We start from the raw sequence: 22,455 nt of genomic DNA, 5'->3' as shown, positions 1-22,455 counted from the left end.
AGCTGTTAGTTTATAACATAAACTAAATAAGATGGTATTGTGCACTTCAGTGCACAAATGTGCACACATATGTTGGTGTCTGTCCCGCCTAACAAATTAGACCTCTGTCTTAAATAACTGTGTGACTGTCATGATCAGTGTGCCCAAGGACCTCCTTAAGCATTATGTGTCCCAGTATTCCTTGAGGTAGGAAAACATTGTCCCTGTTTTACAGATGAGGAAATGGAATTACAGAGTCACTGCTGTGCTGTAGACAGGGTCGATGACTACATACGTTTTCAGTTCCTGACTTCTGACCCACTGCCCCTGATCTGTCAGTCAAAAATGCGTACTTTTGTCTTGTCTCTAGTGCACAAAACACCAAAGAATCTAAAACTGTTCAACATGCTTTAGCTGAAACAGTTTCTGTCTTGCTCCTATGACTAGATCATCTTCCTCTTCAGTTCTTGCCACTGGGTATTCCCTTTCCAAAACATACATGCAACCTTCTTGCCATCTTTAAACTTCTTCACAGTTTAGTCCTGTATTTCTGAATCATACGGGCTGTTGAACAAGCAAAGTCTGCCAATAGTCTGCTGCTATCGAGTGTCTGGGTCATGTCTTTCACAGCAGCTCTTGTCTTTTCTCCTGTGTGTGTTAAAGATAACAAAGTAAAGTAAATGAAATCCATTAGACCATCTATACACAAAATCACACCTCAGAAGTTCCTCTTCTGTAATGCATCCTTTAAGTCAAATACCTTTTTTTTATTAGTATTACCAACCTAGAATAGGATTTTGAGCTCTTAGAGCTGATGGTTTTTGGTTTTTTTTTTCTTTTTCTTGAGACATAGTAGGAGTTTCTTCGACCTCCAGCAAAGCAGATGTAGACAGTAGATCACTTCCAGCTGATGGTCAGTGATGAGCATTTTGGGTTGGTAACTTCTTTTAACCCCTACAGGCTGATCCAAAAATAGACACCTTTCTGCAATGTAATACTTTGTATCCCTGTTTAGCCAGCTGCTACTTTGGGAATGGCAACTTTCCTACATGGGTAATTTTGGCGCATGCATATGTCCATTTGTCATGTCCTGTGACTTTAAAAATCATAGAATACTCTTTAAATAATACCTTTTTTTGAAAAAGTAACCTATGTATACCATCAGTTTTCACATTCTATTTTGTTCCACTTTACTTTTGTTTTACTGTTAATAGGTAGGAATCCACAAATCCCAGGCAGGATCAGTGTACAGTATACCCTGCAAAGTAACTTTTAAGTGTGAGAGTTTTATCTTTTGGAAGTTTTTAGAGTTTTTCCATCTACCCACAGGAAAACCACTTCTTTGGCGGTAGAGCTCAAGAAAAAACAAACAAGAAAAAAAAGAAAAAGAGCTCTGATGGTGTTTCTTAATTTAGGTAACCTGTTGTTTCCTGAGCAATCTTATGGTCTCAGGATAGCTCTAAACTTTAACCTACATTCATACTTTTTTTTTTTTTAAATAAAATAGTGTTATGAAAGTTATTTATTGTTTAAGGAGGCAAAGTGTTATATGAGCTACAGTGGAGTATACTTCCCATGAGCTTGGAAGGTTACATGTTGCTGATGTATGGTTTTGTGTTTTGAGGCCTAGAAAAGCCTTTAGAGGAGAGTAGCCTTCTCTCACTTTTTACTCGGACATGATGGAGCAATTTAAATTAAGGAGTTGCAAAGCTCAGTTAGGGAGAAAAGAGTGCATGAATTAAAAACATGTAAAGCTTTGGACATCACGGAAAAAGGAGTGAAATTGAAAACCACTTTAATAGTGTGACACTATGACCTTTTTTCTTATTTTGAACAGAGTACCAGAGAAGCAGAAATCAAGTTGAAAAGTGAGAGCAGAGTTAAACTTTTTGCCTTGGATCCAGATGCACAGGTCAGACTTTTTTACAAGGAAGCATGTTATTTTCTTTTTTGAGTTGAGAAACAACTTACCTTAATTTTTTTTTTTTTTCTCTTTTTAAAGAAACTTGACTTTTCTGGTATTGAACCAGAAGTGAAGCCATTTGAAGAGAAATTTGGAAAAAAAATTCTTGTGAAGTGTAATGATTTATCTTTTAATTTGCAAAGCTGCGTTGCAGAAAATGAAGAAGGACCAACAACAAATGTAAAGAATTAATCTAATTATTTTCTGTTAATGTTGTAATGAATGTCTTAATATTTTGTTGGCACTATTCTTAATGGCAGGAATTCCTTGCTGTGATTGAGAAACTTATATTGTGGGTAGTTTCCTACTCCTTTAAATCAAAATGAGAGCCTAAATTCTGCGAAAAGTAACTTTACTACTAAACTTTTTGTTGTTGTATAGAAAGTGGAATTTTTCTTTTACTGTCTTTTACATCTTGTCAGTAATATCTAGAGTGATGGCCGTCTGTAACTGTTGATAAAAATGATACTCATCTTCCTGTCATGCACATTTTTACAGTAATATAGATGCCAGCAATGACACTTGATTCTTTTTTTAAATGTCTAGGTAGAACCTTTCTTTGTCACATTATCACTATTTGATATTAAAAACAACCGGAAGATTTCAGCAGATTTCCATGTTGATTTGAACCACGCCTCAGTAAGGCACATGATATCCAATGCATCTCAACAAATGATGAATGGCAGTGGTGATAGCTTACACAGAATTCAAGACATTCATGAAACTGTGTTACAATATCCAAAGCAGGTAAGAACTAGTAACCTAAAGAATTAGTAGGATTTTGGATACAAGTAGGGAGTTTTCCTACATGCTTTGGATGGCTTTCTATTATGTGATGTAAAATGTGTGTGCATTTTCCTTTTATATTTATCTTGTTTCATTTCTAGGGAATATTCTCAGTCACATGTCCTCATACTGACATTTTCCTCGTGGCTAGAATAGAAAAAGTATTACAGGGAAGTATTACACATTGTGCTGAACCATATATGAAAAGTTCAGATTCTTCAAAGGTATGTTATCGTCTTCTGTGGCATGGAAAAAGTGCAGAGGCAAGACAGGTTGATTTCAGATTAATAAATATCAATCAAAAGCTTAGTTCTTTTATAGGAAATTCACATAACTGGATGATTTGATTTAGTAAGTTGTAGTTATTACTAGTAACTATTATTAATTGAAACGTTATAGATAAAGTCTAACGTTGTTGGGAAACATTTATTTAGCTTTTTTTAATAATGACATAATCTGTAATTTTTATAATGGCTTTAAACTGATTGACAATCAGTTATAATTGACAACTGCTTATAATTTTATACAATTGAACACTTAGTTTGAATTTTTTTCTGTTCTTGTTCTCTGGGATTACACCGTATTAATTTGAAACAAAACAGAACAGCACCAGCTATATATGCCTCCATGTGTGTCAGTGCAATGAGCAAGTTCCAGTTCCCTGCAGAATTACTACTCTGGGCAAGAAAAAGAGAAAAAGGGAAGCAGCAAATTCCGTAGCTAAGAGATCACTTGTTCTCCCCATAAACTTTAAATACAGTGAATTAATGATGATTACTTATCAAGGTTCTATGCTTCTGAATGCAATTTGCCCCTTTTTACAGGAAAGGATAATGGAGAGTTGGCTGAAAAAAACACACTAATAGAAACAGCTCTTCATAATGTCAACAGCATAGATCAGGGATAATATTCAGGCAGGTTTACTCTGTGTTTTTTTGCCTCTGGCAAATAATTTTACTCTGTGTAGGCACATAGGAGAAGCTGGTTTCTGGAAAAGAGAAGCCCACTGCTGTGTCAGGAACTCCTGCTTTAGCTCAAGTGGTTCAGCTCAGTGTTGAACATCTCAAACTAGTGGGTTTCTAGCTCTGATTGTTATACATGTTGGTTCTATGTAATGGAATTGCTTGTTCACTTAAAAGTTAACAAAACCAAAAATTTAAAGTTTTAATGAAAACAGTGTTGCAATGCCCACACGTAGGATTGTCCATGTGATCTTCATACAACTCCTCCCCATGTTCTGTGTGTACTTGTAATGCAAGTATTGCAGAGTATTTTACTATTTACTCTGCAGGAATGTGTTCTGGTACATAGAGTGGGTGGTGAATAGGGGAGCAAGTAGGGGGGAAATGTTTTTATCTGGAGTGACAATTTTGTCTTAAAAACCAGTTGAATTTTGCTCTAGCTTTCATATGAGTTTTGTATATAATAATTTTTTTTTCTTGCTTAATTAAATATGTATTGTCGGGAGTGTAGATGGGTCTGTGTTTTCACCCATGAAATGTTGTGAAATCAGTAGGCCCTGCTTAACTTTAAACGAATTGTTAAGAGGTATTTTCATTTGTCTTTCACTCGCATACTTAGGATTAATCTTCTAAAGAAGATTTTCCAATTCATATCAGTGTCAATATGTGGTTTTTTTCTTGTGTACTAATGGTGCAAAAAATGTAGCTTTTAAAACGTGGCTATTTCTTATGTCCCTTGCAGGCTGCACAGAAAGTTTTGAAGAATGCTAAGCAGGCATGCCAGAGATTAGGTCAATATAGAATGCCTTTTGCCTGGGCAGCTAGGTAAGGACATATCTTGTCAATCTGTATTTTTTCCCAACTTTTCTTTAACATTATTTTCTGCATCTCACTTCTTGTAAAACTTAATGTGCTATTTAAATTATTTCTTGTTTTACTTTCAATTAACTGAAGATTTCTGACAAACAAACTTACACTTCAGCTCTGTAGTAGGAAAAAGTTACAAACATTCATTATATTATTATTCAAACCATTTGATATTACCAACTGTTTTCTATTGTCAATATTTTTTATTTTACTAAGAATGAAATGGTTCACACTTGATTTGTTAGACTGAGCTATTTATATGTTAAAACTCATCTACGATGACAAGTGTATTGAATGCTTAATATGAAGGATGGTGCAGTATGTTCTAATTTGTAGTAAAGAAATTTCCTGAGGTGAATTTCAACACTTTCATAAACTCAGCTGAAAGCAAGATTTTTACTTTCAGGACGCTGTTTAAAGATGCCTCAGGAACCCTGGACAAAAATGCAAGATTTTCTCCTCTCTTCAGACAAGACAGTAATAAACTTTCGAATGAAGACATGCTGAAATTGTTAGCAGATTTCAGGAAGTAAGTCTAATTTCCCCACTTTTAAAAACAAACCAACCACACCCTAACCCCCCCAGCCCCACCATTTTTTGTTATGGTCTTGAACTGGAGCACCTAATCTTTTGATGTATGTATTTATATGTTTTTCACTTCAAATATAGAAGTTGTATAAATATAATCAAGGCCTTCATCCAAGCTACAGATCTTTCCTTTGCAGTATTTGGGGGCTACAAGCAGGACTGAAGTATTATGCCGTGTCTAACATGCAGTAAGCATCATATCCTGAAGTAGCTCTGTGTTAGGAGTTATGCTTGCACAATACACTCTTCTGGTTCTCAAAGGAAAACAAGTATCAGCATAAATCATATGTTCACTGACCTTCGACAGAGAATGCTAGCTCTCAGGGAAAGGGATTCAAGCCAGTATCCAGTCCACCTTCCTTGGGAGTGCATGTGGCTCAGGATGCCTAAATAACAGAACATTGGTCATGGTTTTTTACAAAGTATTCCTAAAGACTGTATCAGTTTGTGTGCAAGGCTTAAGAATCTCCTAGTGACAGATGACCCTATTAATAAACTAGTTTTAATCCCCTTTCTTATTAAATAGCATGTAAAATAATAGAGCCATCTTTGCTGCTTCACAAAGGCATTTCCACTTCTGTTATGGTACAGTTAGCTGGAGTTGTATTAATTTGAACAATCGCTAATTGCAAAAGGCTTGGGCTATAGTTTCTTTATTTTATTCTTGCTTACCAAATCTGATAAGGAGATGAGGTTTTCAATAGATATTTTACTTCCATTTTAGCAAGCTGCTTAAAGTTTCATTGAAGTTTACATAGCATTGAAATTGCTGTGTACTGATACTCTTTGCCATAAACAATATTATTGAAACTGAAACTAATATAGTAAATTAGCCTGCCACATCACTTTACTTTGTGAATTAAGGAAATGCTTTTGGTTATTTCAGCATCCTGTTTGTGGAATCATGTACAGTATTTCACAGGAATTTTAGTAAGAAAGAGATTGTAATGTCTAAGGCTTAGCTATTGGAATTAGAATCCAGACTCCAACCAGAAAAAGTTGTTTGCTTCACAACATGGGATTGGATTTTGGGAAAATTTTGCATCCACTTCCTCTGCAATAATTTAAAGAAATCATGCTGCTGACTATCTTTACTAATAAAGGGTTCTGCACTGGTGTTTTAACATGGAAAATACCGCTACCTCAAATCATATTTCTGAATTAGCTACATGATAACATCTAAGAAATTTTGTAGTAGGCTAGTTAATAGTAAATATTTTGTAGGGTTTGTTACTACTCTAGAAAAAGGAGGAAGTAGGAAAAAGATTACTGAGTAGAGGACGCATTTTGTTAACTTACTGATTGCTCTCCCCCTTTGCTTTTCCCCCAAGTTTACCCCATTACCATAAATTCTTATCACTGGCCATTGAGATTTAAAAAGCTTACTTATAGGTCCCCTCTTTGCTGCAAATGATAGTGAGTTATTACATGGCAAAACCCCCCTATATTTAACAAAGTTTTTCATTTTGATTTAAAGAAAGAAAAACGTCATGCTTTTTCTTAACCTTTTCCACATTCGTGAATAAAGCCTTTTTTTTTTTTTTTTTTTCCCACCTTTCCTCTCATACTCCTATTTCAGGATATTACATTTGCCTCTGTTTCCTATTATCTCTTTTCTCTGGCATCTGATAGTTTTGCATTTAGCCTGACTTTGAGGTTTTTTCCTTCCTATAGACCTGAAAAGATGGCCAAACTTCCTGTTATTTTAGGAAATCTGGACGTTACAATTGATAATGTGTCACCAGATTTTTCAAGTAAGTATTAATAAACACTGTTAAATGGACATTCAGGCTTTTTCTCTTCAGTTTTTTAGTGGTTTTTTATGTATTTTCAGATTATGTTAACTCATCATACATTCCCATGAAACAGTTTGAAAACAGTACCAAGACGCTAATAACATTCGAAATAGAGGAATTTGTTCCCTGTATACCAAAACACACTCAGCCTTTCACCATCTACAACAATCATCTTTATGTTTATCCAAAGCACTTGAAATATGACAGTCAGAAGTCTTTTGCAAAGGTGAGTACAGGAAAACTGTATGTTCTTCTTTCTCAGGTTTGGTTAAGATTGTCTACATATTATATTTCTGTGATGATCCTTATGATTAAGTGTTTGGGTTTTTGTTTTTAAACACTGCTTTAGGCTAGAAATATTGCAGTATGCATTGAGTTCAAGGATTCTGATGAAGAGGATTCTTTGCCTTTAAAGGTTAGTCTTTTGATTTTTGTGACTGATAAAAGAAAATAGTGAACAGTTAGCTAAGTAACACAGTAGTACCGGATTAATTTATCTAGTTTGGGATGGCGGCTTTCTGTCCTCCTTTTGCATTTGGCATGAGTTAACTTCTGGATGACTTGCTTGTTTTTGATATAAAAGATTACTAAAGAACCCTCAGAGCATTTCATTTCTTTATGTCAACAAAAATTCCAAGAATAAACTTGTTGCAAACAAGGGTGGCTTATGCCTAGTCCACAGGAGAAATTCTTTAAGTTAAAACAGTAAAGCTTTACATCAACTGCAGAGCCAAGCTCTGTGTTTGTTTATGAGCTACCACGGTGTGTAAGAGGTGCCTGGAAGAAAAGAAGTAGATAAATGTATAGGAATCCTGAGGTGAAATCACAGTGTCAGCTCTACTGCACAGCAGGCGGACTACAGATCATGTAATCCCCTGTCTGTGCAAAGGAACCAAGTTAAACACAAGTTAAAATATTTCAAATTCTAGGTGAAACAGATTCTAAGCTGAGAGTGAAAAAGGATCACGGTTTGTTTTTTTTTTTTTTTGTTCTTTTTTCCTTTTTTCTATTATTAGTGTATCTATGGTAGGCCGGGTGGACCAGTATTTACTAGAAGTGCGTTTGCTGCTGTCCTGCATCACCATCAAAATCCAGAGTTTTATGATGAGGTAAGCTACCTTTCTGAGGTAACTTTTACTGATTTAGGTATTACGTAAGTCTCAAAAATACAAGAAAAGATGTGACGATTGCAAAGTTCTTCATAATGATTTCGGTTAAATCAGATCCCCCTTTTCACTGTAAGTAAATTTTTTGTAAGTTTTGTGTGTGTGATTCTTGATCTTGCTTCAAATAACATATAACCTGGAATTGCTTTTTAAGCGTGCAGTCAGTAAGGCATGTCACTGGTCTAGCTGAAAACTTCTACAAGGATTGTGATTCTTTGCATTTCAGATTAAAATAGAATTGCCCACTCAGTTACATGAAAAGCACCATTTGTTGTTCACCTTCTACCATGTCAGCTGTGATAATTCAAGCAAAGGGAGTACAAAGAAGAAAGATGTTGTTGAAACACAAGGTTTGTACACTAATGCTTTACTTTCAGTAACTACTGGGGAGATTTTATGAAGTATGCTTCTCTGGTAACATGTGATTTTTGTGATCCATGTAATGCTTTCTAATTACATTATACTGACTGAAAGATTTCATTAAGTATTTTGATTTAAATATTTCAAATGTTGTTTTAGAATGTCTATCAAATGTATGTTTTTTTCAAACTCAGTGACAATTTATTTGCCTTTTAAATTATTTCTAATAATTTGAATTCAAATCATTTGGCCCTTACAGTAACATTTTCTGGTTTATGAATTACATATCAGAAGTGTACAGTAAGACTTTTGTAAGGGTTTATGTAAAGATTCATAACATATTTAAAACTACTTACCTTTCATGTTCCGTAGTTGGGTATTCTTGGCTTCCTCTAATAAAAGATGGAAGAGTGGTGACCAATGAGCAACACATCCCAGTGTCAGCAAATCTTCCATCAGGCTATCTTAGTTATCAGGAAGTGGGGGTTGGAAAGGTATGTTATATATAATTGCTCTAATGTTTCAAAAAAAGATGTGGAGAGAAGGTTTGGTTGTAATTCCCCAATCTGATAAGATTTAAGTCATTTTCTAGTAGAAATTTTTTTCTTTTATAGTTGAAATGGAGTGCTTTGCAGAAGTTAGACATCTGACTTAGAGGAAACAAACCCAAACCCAAACAGAAATGAGAGACAAAACTTATGACTAAATTCTGACTTTTACAAGAATTTGAATCAACCTGCCCTAATATAGTTTTTTGTTTAAATTATTAAGTACTTATTTCTGTTATTATTTAGCTGATGTACTTAGGAAATGTTTACGTTTCATTTTTTGTACTAATAATTAACTAGAAGTTACAGTAATTTTTAAATATATTAAACTATTTTGAGTTTATGAACATATGCAAATAATCTGAAGTCCTTTACTAAATTTTTTTTAGCATTTCATGCTGTCTCCTTTCAGTAAGTCCTTTATTCCTGAAAAAGTCTTATTCTCACATCTTGATTTTTGTGATCTTTATACTTCACTAGTAAAATTTATGGTTGTATTTTTCAAAGCAGAAAGCTTGCAAAATTGTAGTAATAAAAATGATACTGAGGAGGATACAAAATGTAAAATGTGATAGGGGATTTGACTAAGAGAATGAAATGCAGAGACAAAATTGCCTCATTTTGGAGGAAGAGGCCTAAAATCAACAGCAAGAGGTGCTGCTTTCCTCCTGTTCTACCACCTTTTCTTTTTTAAACTCTGCTGTAAGCTTTCCAACCATCGTCTCCTTCACATCTTTCATCTTTTCATGTTGTAGGTGTATTCTTTATGCCTCTGCTGTTCATCTCTTCTCATGCGCATGGGTAGAAGGTTAGGACCAATATGACTAGTTGTAGATCTAGCAGTAAAATCTCTCCCTAACTGGTTGTCAGGGTAGACAGCTGAGCGTTCCCATTCTCAGTTCTTTGGAAATGGGATGGGAAGGAAGCACTGGCTGCTACCTATCGGTGACCTATGTTAGGGTTTAAACTGTGTCAGTACCTGTGGAAATTCTTGTGTTATTTTTCTCAGAAAACTAGTAGATATTTCTCTCTGGTCAGAAGTTTCTTCTCAGAGTTGTAGGGGAAACATGAAATGTGTGACTTCTAGAAAAACAATTTTGTTAGCCAGTGAGAAAACTACTGTGGGACTTCTAAAAAACATTTTAAGCTTCATAAATGCTTATGGTAATATTGCTTGCATAATTTTCCTTTTTTTATGACTTTATTCATTGCACACATTTCTTCAACCTGTTTTAAAAAAAAAAAAGTGGTGTTTGTGGTACTATAAACAAATTGTTTTACTCTAGTATACCGCTACATTATTTTACTTTTCCTCTGCATGTGTGTGTGCAGCATTCTGGTCCTGAAATTAAATGGGTAGATGGAGGCAAACAGCTGTTAAAAATATCCACTCATCTGGTGTCAACTGTGTATACACAGGTGAGTTATAAAACATATTAAGTTAGTGAAAGTTTTAGGAATAATGTATGTTTGTTATATGTATATACAATATTTGGGAAGATGCTTAAACTCAGTATGCTGATCTCTTACTTCTTGGTCTCTTGGACACTCTGCATGGTATCTCTATTTCACATCAGCTGTGAAAAACAGCAGATATTAAATGGAAGCTATTCAAAATGTGAGCCTTTTGTCTAACACTGTCATCCATTCCAATCTGAATTTTCCTGTTAGATGAGAGGTCATAGTTGTCTGAAAGCTATTTACTGGCATGCCTACAAAGCAACGAGTCCTGTAATAGCTGCTCATAAAATACATATTATGATCAGTTGGGATAACTAACATTAAGTATGCTATTTTCTGCATATCAGTTGGTTTGAAGCAACTATAGGTGGTGTTTTGTATAATGAGTATTCAAAAATCACTGGAAATTTCTTATGTGGGTTAAAAAAAATCCATGTTAAGTGTAGACTAAATTAGTCTTCGGAGTAGTGCACTTTAATTATTTTTGAAAATTGAATCTATGCACACGTGTATGGATTTCTATATATAAATACTTTTTAATGTGTTCTGTTTTGGATTATGGATAGTAATGTTAGATATTGTTTAATTTGTTGTTCTTTTTGTCTTTGACAGGACCAGCATTTGCATAATTTTTTTCAGTACTGTCAGAAAACAGAGTCTGGAGCTCGCGCACTAGGAACTGATCTTGTAAAATATCTTAAGGTATAAAATGGCAGTGATAACAGATTATATTATTTATTTATACTTTTGCAAAACCTAGGAGCTTCAGACATTTTCTAGGTCTCATTAGTGGAACATGCAGTATAAAAAGAACAAAAAGATACTTCCTGCCCTAGATAAATTTAGAATTGCAATATAAGAGGAAACCACAAGGAAATAATGAGACAGTATTGGTCAGCCTTATGAGTGATAGTTTCAAAACACTAATGGCTTAGTTTGTCAAAATAATCAAATTGAGCTGCACATGGGAATGGTAAGGAATGATGACTCTTGATTTTTCTGAAATTTTGCTTAGGAGGTGGTCATTGTCATATCTACAGTCCTCTTTCAGGATTAGATCAATAGAGTGCATGATTTCCACACCAATTTTGTTTTAACCAAGTAGGCCAGATTTTTAATATGAAGCCCCAAATTCAGTCACCTTAAAATCTATGTCAGGTATCACAAGTAACTCCTGATTTTCTTAGGCACAACAGAGTTTGTTGTAATTGAGTACCATCAGTTAATAAAACTGGACTGTCTACTTAGGACACTTAAGAACTTAACTATTGAATGTGGCACACTTCTGAACTGGACTTGCTTTGTGACCTTGGTTATGTCAAAACCATGGCGCTGGGTCATCTTCCTTGCCCCAAGACTTCTGTGATCAACTTTGGTACAAAACAGGACACAGTACATTAACAGCAGGAAGATGGAATAAGTCTATTTGGAAATAGGGGGGTTTTTTTATTATTACCATTTGTTACCGACAGACTTGTTTCTCAGTCTTCTATTTGTCCTTATTCTGAAATTTTGCAATCCCAAAACGTGCTGGCAAAGCATATGACAATAACACAACCCGTTAGAAGGTGTTCTGACCATGGTAGCTTCACATCAAAAGGGTAAGGCGAAGAGCAAAGAGTCTTGTAGCTGAACTTCTTCGTCCCCCATCGTCACTTAGAGTCAGTCACTAGAGATGCCTCTCACTTGGGTTTCTGCTACTGACATTCTTGTTTTGATATGCGATGTCATTTCTCTGTGTTTCTCACTTAAAGTATCTGTTTGGAGTTCCTTGATAATTTTAGATCTGGAGCCATCCCTGTTTCCACTGCTTTCTGCAGCAGTAATTGTACCAAATAGTCCCCAATTAGGTGGCACTAGCACTAAGCCTGGTAGTGTTTTGGCTTTAGAAGTCAGCACTCTGCAGTATCAAGAGGCTCTACTGGAGTTAGAGACAGCTTATGTGCAAAATCCCTCCCTGATACCACACTTGCAAATCCTCTGTCATCATGACACTTTTCAAAATACAGAGTCTTTCTACCTGTGTGTATGTGGTTTGTGCCCCAAAAAAATCTCCCCAATAGAGACAGAAGAGAAGAACCACCACTGTTTCAGAGTGTTTCATCTTGCCTTGAGGCTGAGGGGATTATTCCATCTTTCCCCAAGTAATCCTTCTGGGAGATTGTGGTCCTGCTGTCTGAGATTTCTGTTTGAAGATGGGAACCTCTTTACCTCTCACTTCCTACTGTTTGTACTTTTCTGGCAAGGGATTTAAAGTTATGAGTATTCAGTTTCCTCCTGTGTTCTATCAAAATACAAACAAAGGAATCATTCAGATTTTTAGAAGTCCTAGTCAGAAAAGGCATTTTTCTCATTGGTGCAGCTTTGCCTTCTTGTCCTCTGGTTGTGGTTTTGAGATCAGTTGGGACACTGAACCTTTATCACTGGACTTAACCTCTCTTTTTTTCTCTCCGTATAATAAAGATGGTATGTTCTGAGTATCTGTCATCATGAATTAGAGGTCTTAGAGTCTGACCTGTGGCTCATTGAAGCTCTTTAAAATTGTCAATATCATTTCCATCACTTTTTTTCAAGGGGTGTAGCCTTCCTGCTACTTGAGGTGCCAGAGAAAATGCCAGATGTTTTATGGTATCAAGAAGAAGGGAAGGATTGTTGCCCATACTGGACCTCAGGGAATTGAGTGTCTTTATTGATAAGTTCAGGTGAAAAAACAGGGTTTGCTCTTGCTGGTGCTGTAGTATAAAGCAGTTGGTCTGGGAAACAGTCAGATGTTACATGAAAAGAACCATTATTACTAAAATCTCTGCGTACGTGACAAGTCTAAATCAATACTGTTAAAAAATCAGTTCACACACCATGGAGAGCCTCTTTACCAGCGTCCTGGCAGCAGTGACTCTTCACCTTATGAGGAATGGAACGACCCTGTACATTGTGGGCAGTTGGTTGATTCTTACCTCAGGAGCTGAAGTTGTAAACAACCCTCCGTCAGTTTCTGACCTGTTTGATCAGGATTCACAGTACTTTGAGAAATCCCACTGTTTCTTAAATTTACCAGAGCTCTACTTGAATCTGATATAATCAAAATCTCTTCCAGTGACTAGCATGGCAATTTCAGATTTATCTTGCTATCTGCTGACCATCAAAAATGACAGTTGGCTGGAATCAAAGGCTTGATTCTCTTCTTGATATTCACAACTCTTGTTAGTCTGGTAGAACAAAGTGACCGTCAGATATTAAAGTATCATTTTAGGGAAAGCTCAAAAGAACACTTCCTCAGATTGCTCCAAATCACATCATTTACTTCAGTCATATATGATCACATATACTGTAATGTATTTGGGTAGCTTATTCCTTTGCTTAAATACTCGATTTATTTATATTAATTCCACATTAGCAAAATCTTTAGGTCCGGTGACAAGACCATGTCTTGCCAAAATCCCTGGGACAGAATAACGCAACTGCAGAGCCTCTTTATAACTCTTGCTTGTTGTCAAACACCAGAACACTCTCACCACACAGTATGAACCTGTTCCACACCACTAGATTAACACATCATGTTGACTTCATTGCCTTGCTTCTTAGTAACAGAAAACAAATGCTATATTCTGTGTCAGCTACAAATTATGGCTATTCTCAATTCCATTGGGCCAAATTCCTGTCTAGCTAGGCCTCACAGGGACCCAAATACTTTTTACTTCTCCTGTGTATTGAGAGCTTGCCTTCTGTGTGTCAGCCTGTACCTACCTGTGCCAGACTTGACCAGCCTGAGTGCTAAATGTTCTTTAAAGATCGCTTCAGTTCGCTGGTGACAGTTTCCTGCAGGTAATGTCTATGCTATAATAGCAATGACACATTTAAATACTCAGGATTTTCTTTTCTCCACAAAGTCAGTGTGCTACTGGCAGAGTAGCTTGGGTTACCGAACCTGATAAGTGTTCTCCCATTCTCTCTTCTTTCTGCTCTTGCCCTCCCTAACGGGATTTTGTGTAAGCAGCGTCTAACACTTCTAATTAAAGGTTTTCTGAGACTCACCTGACTCAAGATGTTTATATGCTCTCCTTCATGTTTCATGAACCCAAACACCACTTAGTGTCTCATAAGTTGAGGTATCTGCTGTAGTTACCTCCATTGCTGCCTGAGAGATCAAAGGGCACAGCTACTTCTGGCAGTCTAAGTGTAATTGAATACTCAGAGGCGTCAGAAGTTGGGTTACGAGTCCACTTCAGAGTCCTATTTAAAACAGCACCATTACCAAAAAATGTGTGCATCCTGAACAAAAGTGTGAGCTGAAGTTCCACTTGCATGTTTACCGAATGCTCTGATATGCAAGGCTTATAGAAAAGATGCTGTTGTGTGTGACTGCTGTTTCCAAGAAAAATCGCAGATCGCGTAGGAAGGAAGGCTGTTATGAGTCCTGAATAGTGCGAATGTGCATACAGGCAAACATTCAAAGACAAGACAGCTACTTAACACTGAATGGAAATGTTTGAAATGTGTTGTCTGTATGCATGTTCAGCAAATATACTCTTTTTTATCAAACTCCCTTTAACTTCAGGGAATTCCGTGGCATAAAACAATGTTGGATGAAATGCCATACACTGCCTTTTCTGTCAGGGCGGTTATGTCTATAATATCTTTTGCATATGGTGATGGAATGCAAAGGCCTATCAGGAAGAAGTTGAGTGGTTAGTAATTCACTGTCTCCAATTTCCAGCATTAGGTAGTTAGGGATTTTAGTTCATTCTGGTTTTTAACATGTTAGTTTATTGTTTTGCAGTAACTAGTATAACTAGTATTGCACTTATCACAGGTAAGCAATTTGTATGTTTTTGTGGAACTCCTGTTTACTAAATGTCTGCATTGGTGGATGAAATAGCAAAGTATACCAGAGTGTCAGTGTCAGCTTGCTGTGGTGTACACAGGTAGTCTTTTCATTGAAACATTACCTAGTATGCATTTCAATGGAAAAGTACAAATAACTGTTTCTAAAGTGCTTTTAATAAAACCTAATTTTTATCCCTCATTTACCTTAATGTAGAAAATATTTAACTGATGTTTATGTTGAAAACTATTCTCAATTGCTTTCTGTGCAGTATTTCAGGTAATTAACACCAAATAGTGCAAGCAGTGTGTATTTTTGGAAAAAGACTTGCAGTAAATTTTATTGATTCAGAACTTGTGATTTAAATGCCATTGTTCCAAGGGAGTGACAGTATTACTGCTTTCTTTTAGAGCCTTCACGCTATGGAAGGCCATGTGATGATAGCTTTCCTGCCAACTGTTCTAAACCAGTTGTTTAGAGTTCTCACTAGAGCAACTCAAGAGGAAGTTGCAGTCAATGTGACAAGGTAAAGAATTTTAAGTGCTTCATAAAGTTTAAGTGATGACTGGGTTATCACGTAAATCTGTAACTGAGTAGCATTTTTGCTATTGCAATCATAGCTTTCTTTGTGGGCTTACTTGTTTTCTGACTTCTCTTTAGGGTTATTATCCATATTGTTGCTCAGTGTCATGAAGAAGGCTTGGATAGCTACCTGAGATCTTATGTCAAGGTAGGTAAAAGTAAATTAAATGTTTCCTTTATTTCTCTAAAAAGGAGTATATTTAGATTTAGTTGCATCTGTTTAATTGTTTAATTTCAATTGTTTCATATTATGTTCTAGTTTCATATTATGTTCTGGTTTTCCTCCCCAAGTATGCCTATAAAGCTGAACCCTATGTTGCTTCTGAATATAAGACAGTACATGAAGAATTGACAAAGTCCATGACAACAATTTTAAAGCCGTCTGCTGACTTTCTTACAAGCAACAAGCTACTTAAGGTATATATTGAAATATACTTTTTACTGTACCTTCTTATCTGGTCATAACCGAAGAACAGGAACTAATTGTATTGAAATAGTTGTTGAATGCATGTGGCAATTTTACAGAACGTTTTCTTTTCTCTGCAGTATTCATGGTTTTTCTTTGAAGTTCTGATAAAATCAATGGCTCAGCATTTGATAGAAAACTCTAAAGTGAAGGTATGTCAACTTTTGCAAAAAAAAGTTATTCTAAAGAGAATTTGTATAGTCTCTTCTTTCTCCAATCACATGTTTTTATTGCATATTAGAAGAAAAAGGTTTATATACATGTGCTTATGATTTATCTAAAATAACTTTATTTGTAAGAAAGGGAGGGAAAGAGCAAAGCAGCAGGAGAAATCAGTTGAAATATTAGACAGAAAAAACTACAGGGCTAAATTCAACATTACTATGAAAGGATAGAAACCCCTTAAAATCCATGCAGTAGAGCAGTCTGTGTAAATCATCAGACTCTCTAGTAAGATTTCTTAATACTTACGGTACAATGAAGCTGGAAGCAATAGATAACACTGTGGACTTTGATGTAAGTACTACCCAAAAATAAGTGGGCTTGTTTCTGAGCAGTATAGTGGCTGTGATATAAAATGACTCTGAGAACAATGAATCATGCAGTTTGCAGTCCTTCTGTATGCGATAAGAAGTATCAATATTTAATTCTGTGTTATTTCCTGTGCTGGAAGGAGAATGCTAGAACGTTAGAAACAGGCATTTTTCTACCAGCTTGGCCTATAAGCAGTATTTTTCTTACATTGGTGACAGCTTTTTAGTTTACTTACTTCTGTATTAAAACAAGTCTTGAAAGTAAAGTTTCAGGTATACAAAATAGTCCCAGCTGCGTAACGTACCAGGTTGTTCTGAAATCTTTATCAGTATTTTCACTGTGTATTTAGAACATAACTGGAAGTCTGAAGTACGTGGGGAAAAAAATAATCAGACAATGATCAGGAAAAAAGCTTTAGAGTGCTACACTTAATACTGTTCTGCTGTGGTATGAACAGTAGAGTTTGAGTCCCAGTTCAATTTACTTTAAGTGTCTGGACTTTTCTATTTCAGTTGTTTTAATCTTTAAAGAAGTTATTGATTCATTTTTCATTTAAGAAGCATGCGAACTCCATGTGATAGTCAAATGAATTTTACATCATTAGATATTCTCTAAAGTAACACGTTTGATATCCAAATCCTAGTAACCATCACTTTTTCTTGGAATACTAATACAGAATAAAAATTTTTCCTGTTCATGTTACTGGTTTACTTTTAGTTAGAAGAATTAAATCATATTATCAGACTGACTGTTATCTAGTAGTAAATAAAAAAATCTGCCTTAATACAGTATTCAGCTGGACTCATTTTAGCACTAATTACTGATACATAGTTTGCAGAATATCCTAATAATAGAGAGGAAGAGCATGATTTATGGATTCCAGTTGAACTATGCATTCTACTGATATACATCACACAGTAAAGATACCAGGCTTCAGCATTGCACCCTTTGTAGAAACAGAAGGATTTTTTTTTTTTTAATTTTTTTTTAACAATCTGAATTAAACAAGGAGAAAAATCTGTAACATGCAAAACTATTTTTCCCACTGCCTTGGAATGCAGGAGGAGCTCAGTCAGTTTGTGAGGCTCCTCATTTAGTAGCAAAATCAGTTGTGTATTTTAAGCTTAACTTCCCCCCACCTCAGTCTGCACAGCTATGTTTTATTCTGACTTTCAGTTTCTATGAGTAGATAAAATCTGCAAAGAATATCTGACTTTATCCTGTTATTTTGCATTTGAAGAGGACCTCAAATTTTTGCTTGTAGCAATATGAGACGCTAGCTGCTGCGTTGCGTTTTTATGTAAGCAAAAGGAGTTGTTTCCATTTAAAGTGTCACGAAGAAGAGAGTGATCTCCTTTCTGTTACTAAAAAGAAAGGATGAAATAATTTTGTTTTTTAAATAAAATCTCAGCTTTTAATTGGAGCAGTAGTTCTGGAAATGCTGGAACCTTTATTGGCAGGTTTTTTTAAAAGCGGGTTAGACAATTGTCAGGGAAGCAGGTTTTGTGCAAAAACAACCTGATGCACTCTAATATACGGACATAAACTTTTACCTGGTATTTGTAGTCTGTTTAATCTAGAAATAGGCCTTTAGTTTAAGGGGGTGCAGGGAAGTTGAGTATTTACATGGTACTAGTACTACAGATTTAAATATCTTCTGAAGAGTGGAAGAAGGCAAGCTTTTATCACTAACTTCTTAAACTGTCTAGGGAACTGTGACAGCTACCATTTGTTTAGGAGTTTTTAGAATGCAAATATATGCACAAAGGGTTTGCTGTGCATGTAGTGCAGTAAATCCTTTTCCATTTAAGATGTCAAACTTCTTGCTTGTTTTAACTGATCAGCTCTTTGGGAATTCCTCAAAATTTCTAGCAAAAAGAAAAGACTTACAACTTTTTCTACCACTAATCAATAGAAATACTGTTAATTCAAACCAAAGTAAGAAAAATATTCAGATGGACTTTTTTCTGTTCTTCACTTTTTTTCTGTTTCATAGTATCTGGTCAAATAATTCAGGATCTTTAAACTTAAATTTTCATTGTTGATTTGATGTTCCTTGAGGAAGGAGTTTGTGCTTCTATTCACTCTGTGAATGGAGTATTTCTTATTTCACCCCACTATTTTGAGCTTATTGTAATAAGTTAATTTAATTGTACTAATTTAATTAATCAATTAAACTGAAATGAAAGTATAATCTTACAAAGCAGAAAACACTGCTTCTTATTTAAAGCTGAAATTTTCTAGAGACTTCTGGAATTGCATTAAAATTTTATGATTTAAAAATGATACTGAAAAAAACTGAAAGAATTTGTTGGTTTCAGTACTGACCTGACAGTACTGGCAGTAGTTTTTATTGTACAGTATTCAGCTCTCTGAGAAGAGCACAGTTTTTCTAATTACAGAATGTGGTGCATCTGGGCAAAGTTTTCAAAACACAGTATGTGTGAAATTTGTATAGCTTGAGGAAGTTTTCTATTGGATTTAGTAGGTGATACTCTGAAAAACAACATCATGCTGTTTTTGCTTGGCTAAACAAAGTTTATGTAATTTTTCCTGATTTTAACAAACCTACAGAAGTCCTCACGAGTTTGGAAACAGCATATTGGTTTAAAAAAACTTCAAAGAAACCACTAACTTACTGTCATGCAAACCCATTTCCTTAATTTAATTATAACTTCCTTACAATAGGGATTACATTTTTAAATTGAGATCAGATGGTGGATGAAATAAGTACAGTAGAATATCATCTTTTTTAAAGCAGCAGTCTGTGTAAACAAACAAAAAACAAATGCAACTTACTTTTCAGAATGACTCTGCCAGTGTCCATGCTTTTAGTATCCTTTCCCATATAATCTGCGTCTCTGGTATAGTATGGTGTACTAGCATTGATGAGCATTCACATTACTACTAGTTCTTGATATTTTTTAAATTTTTTTATTATTATTTCTTTCCTCCACAAGTGCTATACTGACTCATTTGCTCAAAGCTAATGTGTCTTTACTGACCCCTGTAATCCTAGTAATAAATTGCATTTGGAGAGCACTAGCACGTACGTCTGCGGAACAAATTCAATTTAACAAGACTCTCATTTTAGGGAAAACAGAGTTGGTAAAGGAACAGTGTGTCAGTTACAGATGCCTGAGACTGATTTGATTACCTGGTGTTATGGAAGTATGGTGTGAACTGGGGTAGGCATAACCATTACTATTACTCAGAAAGACCTCCATCTCTTTGATGTCTAAGTGACCTAAGTAACTATAAGAGAAGGCACCGATTATTTTCTTTTTTTAGTAGTAACAGCCATGAGCTGAGACCTAATGGCCTCAGGTTTGCTGTACTTGAAAGACTGAGCAGTTTATTTTGTGATTTACTATATGCTATAAATTACATGCAGTATAAACTGTGGTCTTCTGAGATCGATTTCTAAGGGTTGTTATAAGTAAGCTTAGGATTTTCATTAAAATGCACCAAAAGATGTAGGCAGGAGACAATTCAGTGTATGTTTATATTTCTGAAGATTGGTCTAGGAATTGTGACCTTTCTTTAAGTGATATTTTACATCAACTTGTTGCACCAAATTTTGTCTATTACATGGGGTTATGTGATCATATAAATTCTGAAGAAGTCTTATTCATTTTAAGTAATCTTTCTGCCCTACAAAATTCTTTAGGTAGGCTAAAAATTTATATAATTTCATTTTAATGAATGTTTGCTCTACCTCTTAACAGCATAATTGTAAACACGCATTTTGTAGAAGGTGGACTGAGAAAATACTGAGCATGGAAAGAGCATGACTCTTTTCAAAGAAAGTACTAATTGCTAGTTGCATTGTATTTATGATTCCAAGTTGCCAGAAAGAAGTAGATAAACCACAAAAATGTGATCTAAATACTGATGGCACTTTTAACTCTATAAGAGACCCCATTTTATTTCAGAAAGTAAGGATGCACAGTGAGGTTTTTTTATAAATTTAGTAGGTTCAGTAGCCATGAATCTTTCTAAGATGGTAACAGTTCATGCAGACATTTTCTTATGCAGCATTGAAACTACCAAAATGTTGCTGTGTTTTTTTGTTAGGACTTACAGATATAGAAGCATGCAGTAATTTTAACCTAACAAAAACCCCCACCCTCAAAACCCTAAGCTTGATATTGGAAAATACCTATCTAGTTTCTGTTGATGTCCCACTCAATAGAGTGTTCTGCATGCTAGGTATACTTGTTGTATAGGAACCCTGTTCATTTCAGGTTAATATTTTGTTTGTTTTTAGTAGTATCTTCAAAAGCCACCCCCAAATATGAACTGTTCAATTGTACAAAGGAAACAAATTCTTTTAACACGCACTTTTAGATTCTAGTACTTTGCTGTGTATCACTTTGAACTGCTGTTCTTTCTCATTCTTCCCTTGCAATAACATGAAGTAAGGTTCATAGCTTATAAACTACTGGAGTGACTTTTTATGGCAGATTTTTGTTGTTGTCTCCACATTTCATGTTAAAAAAGACGTTTCCACTTTTAGAACTAACCTCATTGTCATCTTCCCTGTGACATGAAAGAAAAAGGAGCAGAACTCACCTCTTGTTTGCATATATCCTCATTCCTGAACATTGCTTCTTGATTTACAAGCCCCCTAAATATCAAATAAATTATTTGGCTAGCTTTTTTCTGTCTTGCTGGGTAAAGTATTAAATGGAACATGCATTCAGATATTTCCTGCTTATGAGATCTGATAAAAAGATGCATTTCTGAGTGCAGCAAAATTATTTCTGTAGCAAGAATTTTGTAGTATTTTTAAAAATATTTAGTTACTGTCCAGCAAAGATTGAGTTGCAAGAATATCGTAGAACACTGACTGGCATCCCCACCAACAGAATTTTTAATTGTTATTTCATTAATGAGAACTGTTGATATTTATACGGGGATCTTTTTCAACCTGAATATCTATTTTTTTAAAAAATATTTTTTTTAAAATAGAACTAGAGACTTTGGAGCACAGTTCAAACACAAAGGAAGCAAATTGTGTAATCATCGATTTATGCAGGGCCTTGACAATGACTTGTTCTGCCTAGGAATGTTGTATTCAATATAGTTCAAAAACTATTTAAATAGCAAAGTATTCAGAGCACTTGGATGTTTTGATTTCAGTTGTCAGAAAGAAAAGACAAAATGACTGTACAGTTGAAACAGTTTTTGTCAACGTCAACTTGTTCAGCCTCACACCACCTGTCATTAAGTCCCTTCAGACAAAAGACAGAATCTTTATTAAAAATTGTAAGATGTAGAGAAATAAAAGAGGCTCTGCAGTGCCAAAAAGCTGAAGAGAACTGACCAATACTGGTCAGAAAGTACAAAATCATTAATGTAGATGGTGAGTGGAAAGGAGGAAATTGTGAACATAGAGGAAATCTTTTAAGCTAATTGGCAAACTACCTAAAAGTAAGGGAAAACGGTTCTGATTGTGGAAACTTAAAAACATGGAGAGTAAGATTCTGAAGCCTGGAAGAGCCGAGATTTGAAGTTGCTGATGAGCAAGAGAAAGAAAGAGGCATAGATGAGAATTTCCACAATGGCAAAA

The 22,455-nt window shown here is 35.2% G+C and overlaps 1 protein-coding gene across 1 annotated transcript in view; it reads left to right on the top strand.

Annotated features, from left to right (window-relative positions):
• DOCK9 (dedicator of cytokinesis 9) overlaps positions 1–22,455 on the top strand; it is a 118,437-nt gene that overhangs the window by 45,803 nt on the left and 50,179 nt on the right. Inside the window, exons 10-27 of the mRNA XM_050915435.1 lie at positions 1,817–1,891; positions 1,982–2,122; positions 2,489–2,689; positions 2,830–2,952; positions 4,433–4,515; positions 4,964–5,086; positions 6,820–6,899; positions 6,980–7,167; positions 7,291–7,356; positions 7,958–8,050; positions 8,334–8,457; positions 8,840–8,961; positions 10,348–10,434; positions 11,089–11,178; positions 15,709–15,824; positions 15,959–16,028; positions 16,172–16,297; positions 16,427–16,498. Coding sequence (XP_050771392.1) covers positions 1,817–1,891; positions 1,982–2,122; positions 2,489–2,689; positions 2,830–2,952; positions 4,433–4,515; positions 4,964–5,086; positions 6,820–6,899; positions 6,980–7,167; positions 7,291–7,356; positions 7,958–8,050; positions 8,334–8,457; positions 8,840–8,961; positions 10,348–10,434; positions 11,089–11,178; positions 15,709–15,824; positions 15,959–16,028; positions 16,172–16,297; positions 16,427–16,498 — 1,980 coding nt within the window. The remainder of the gene's footprint in view (positions 1–1,816; positions 1,892–1,981; positions 2,123–2,488; positions 2,690–2,829; positions 2,953–4,432; positions 4,516–4,963; positions 5,087–6,819; positions 6,900–6,979; positions 7,168–7,290; positions 7,357–7,957; positions 8,051–8,333; positions 8,458–8,839; positions 8,962–10,347; positions 10,435–11,088; positions 11,179–15,708; positions 15,825–15,958; positions 16,029–16,171; positions 16,298–16,426; positions 16,499–22,455) is intronic.

The sequence above is a fragment of the Gymnogyps californianus genome, chromosome 1 (genome assembly GCF_018139145.2).
Source record: "Gymnogyps californianus isolate 813 chromosome 1, ASM1813914v2, whole genome shotgun sequence".
Taxonomy (NCBI): domain Eukaryota; kingdom Metazoa; phylum Chordata; class Aves; order Accipitriformes; family Cathartidae; genus Gymnogyps; species Gymnogyps californianus.
The sequence above is the reverse complement of the archived record's forward strand: the minus strand, read 5'-3'. Positions and strand labels throughout refer to the sequence as shown.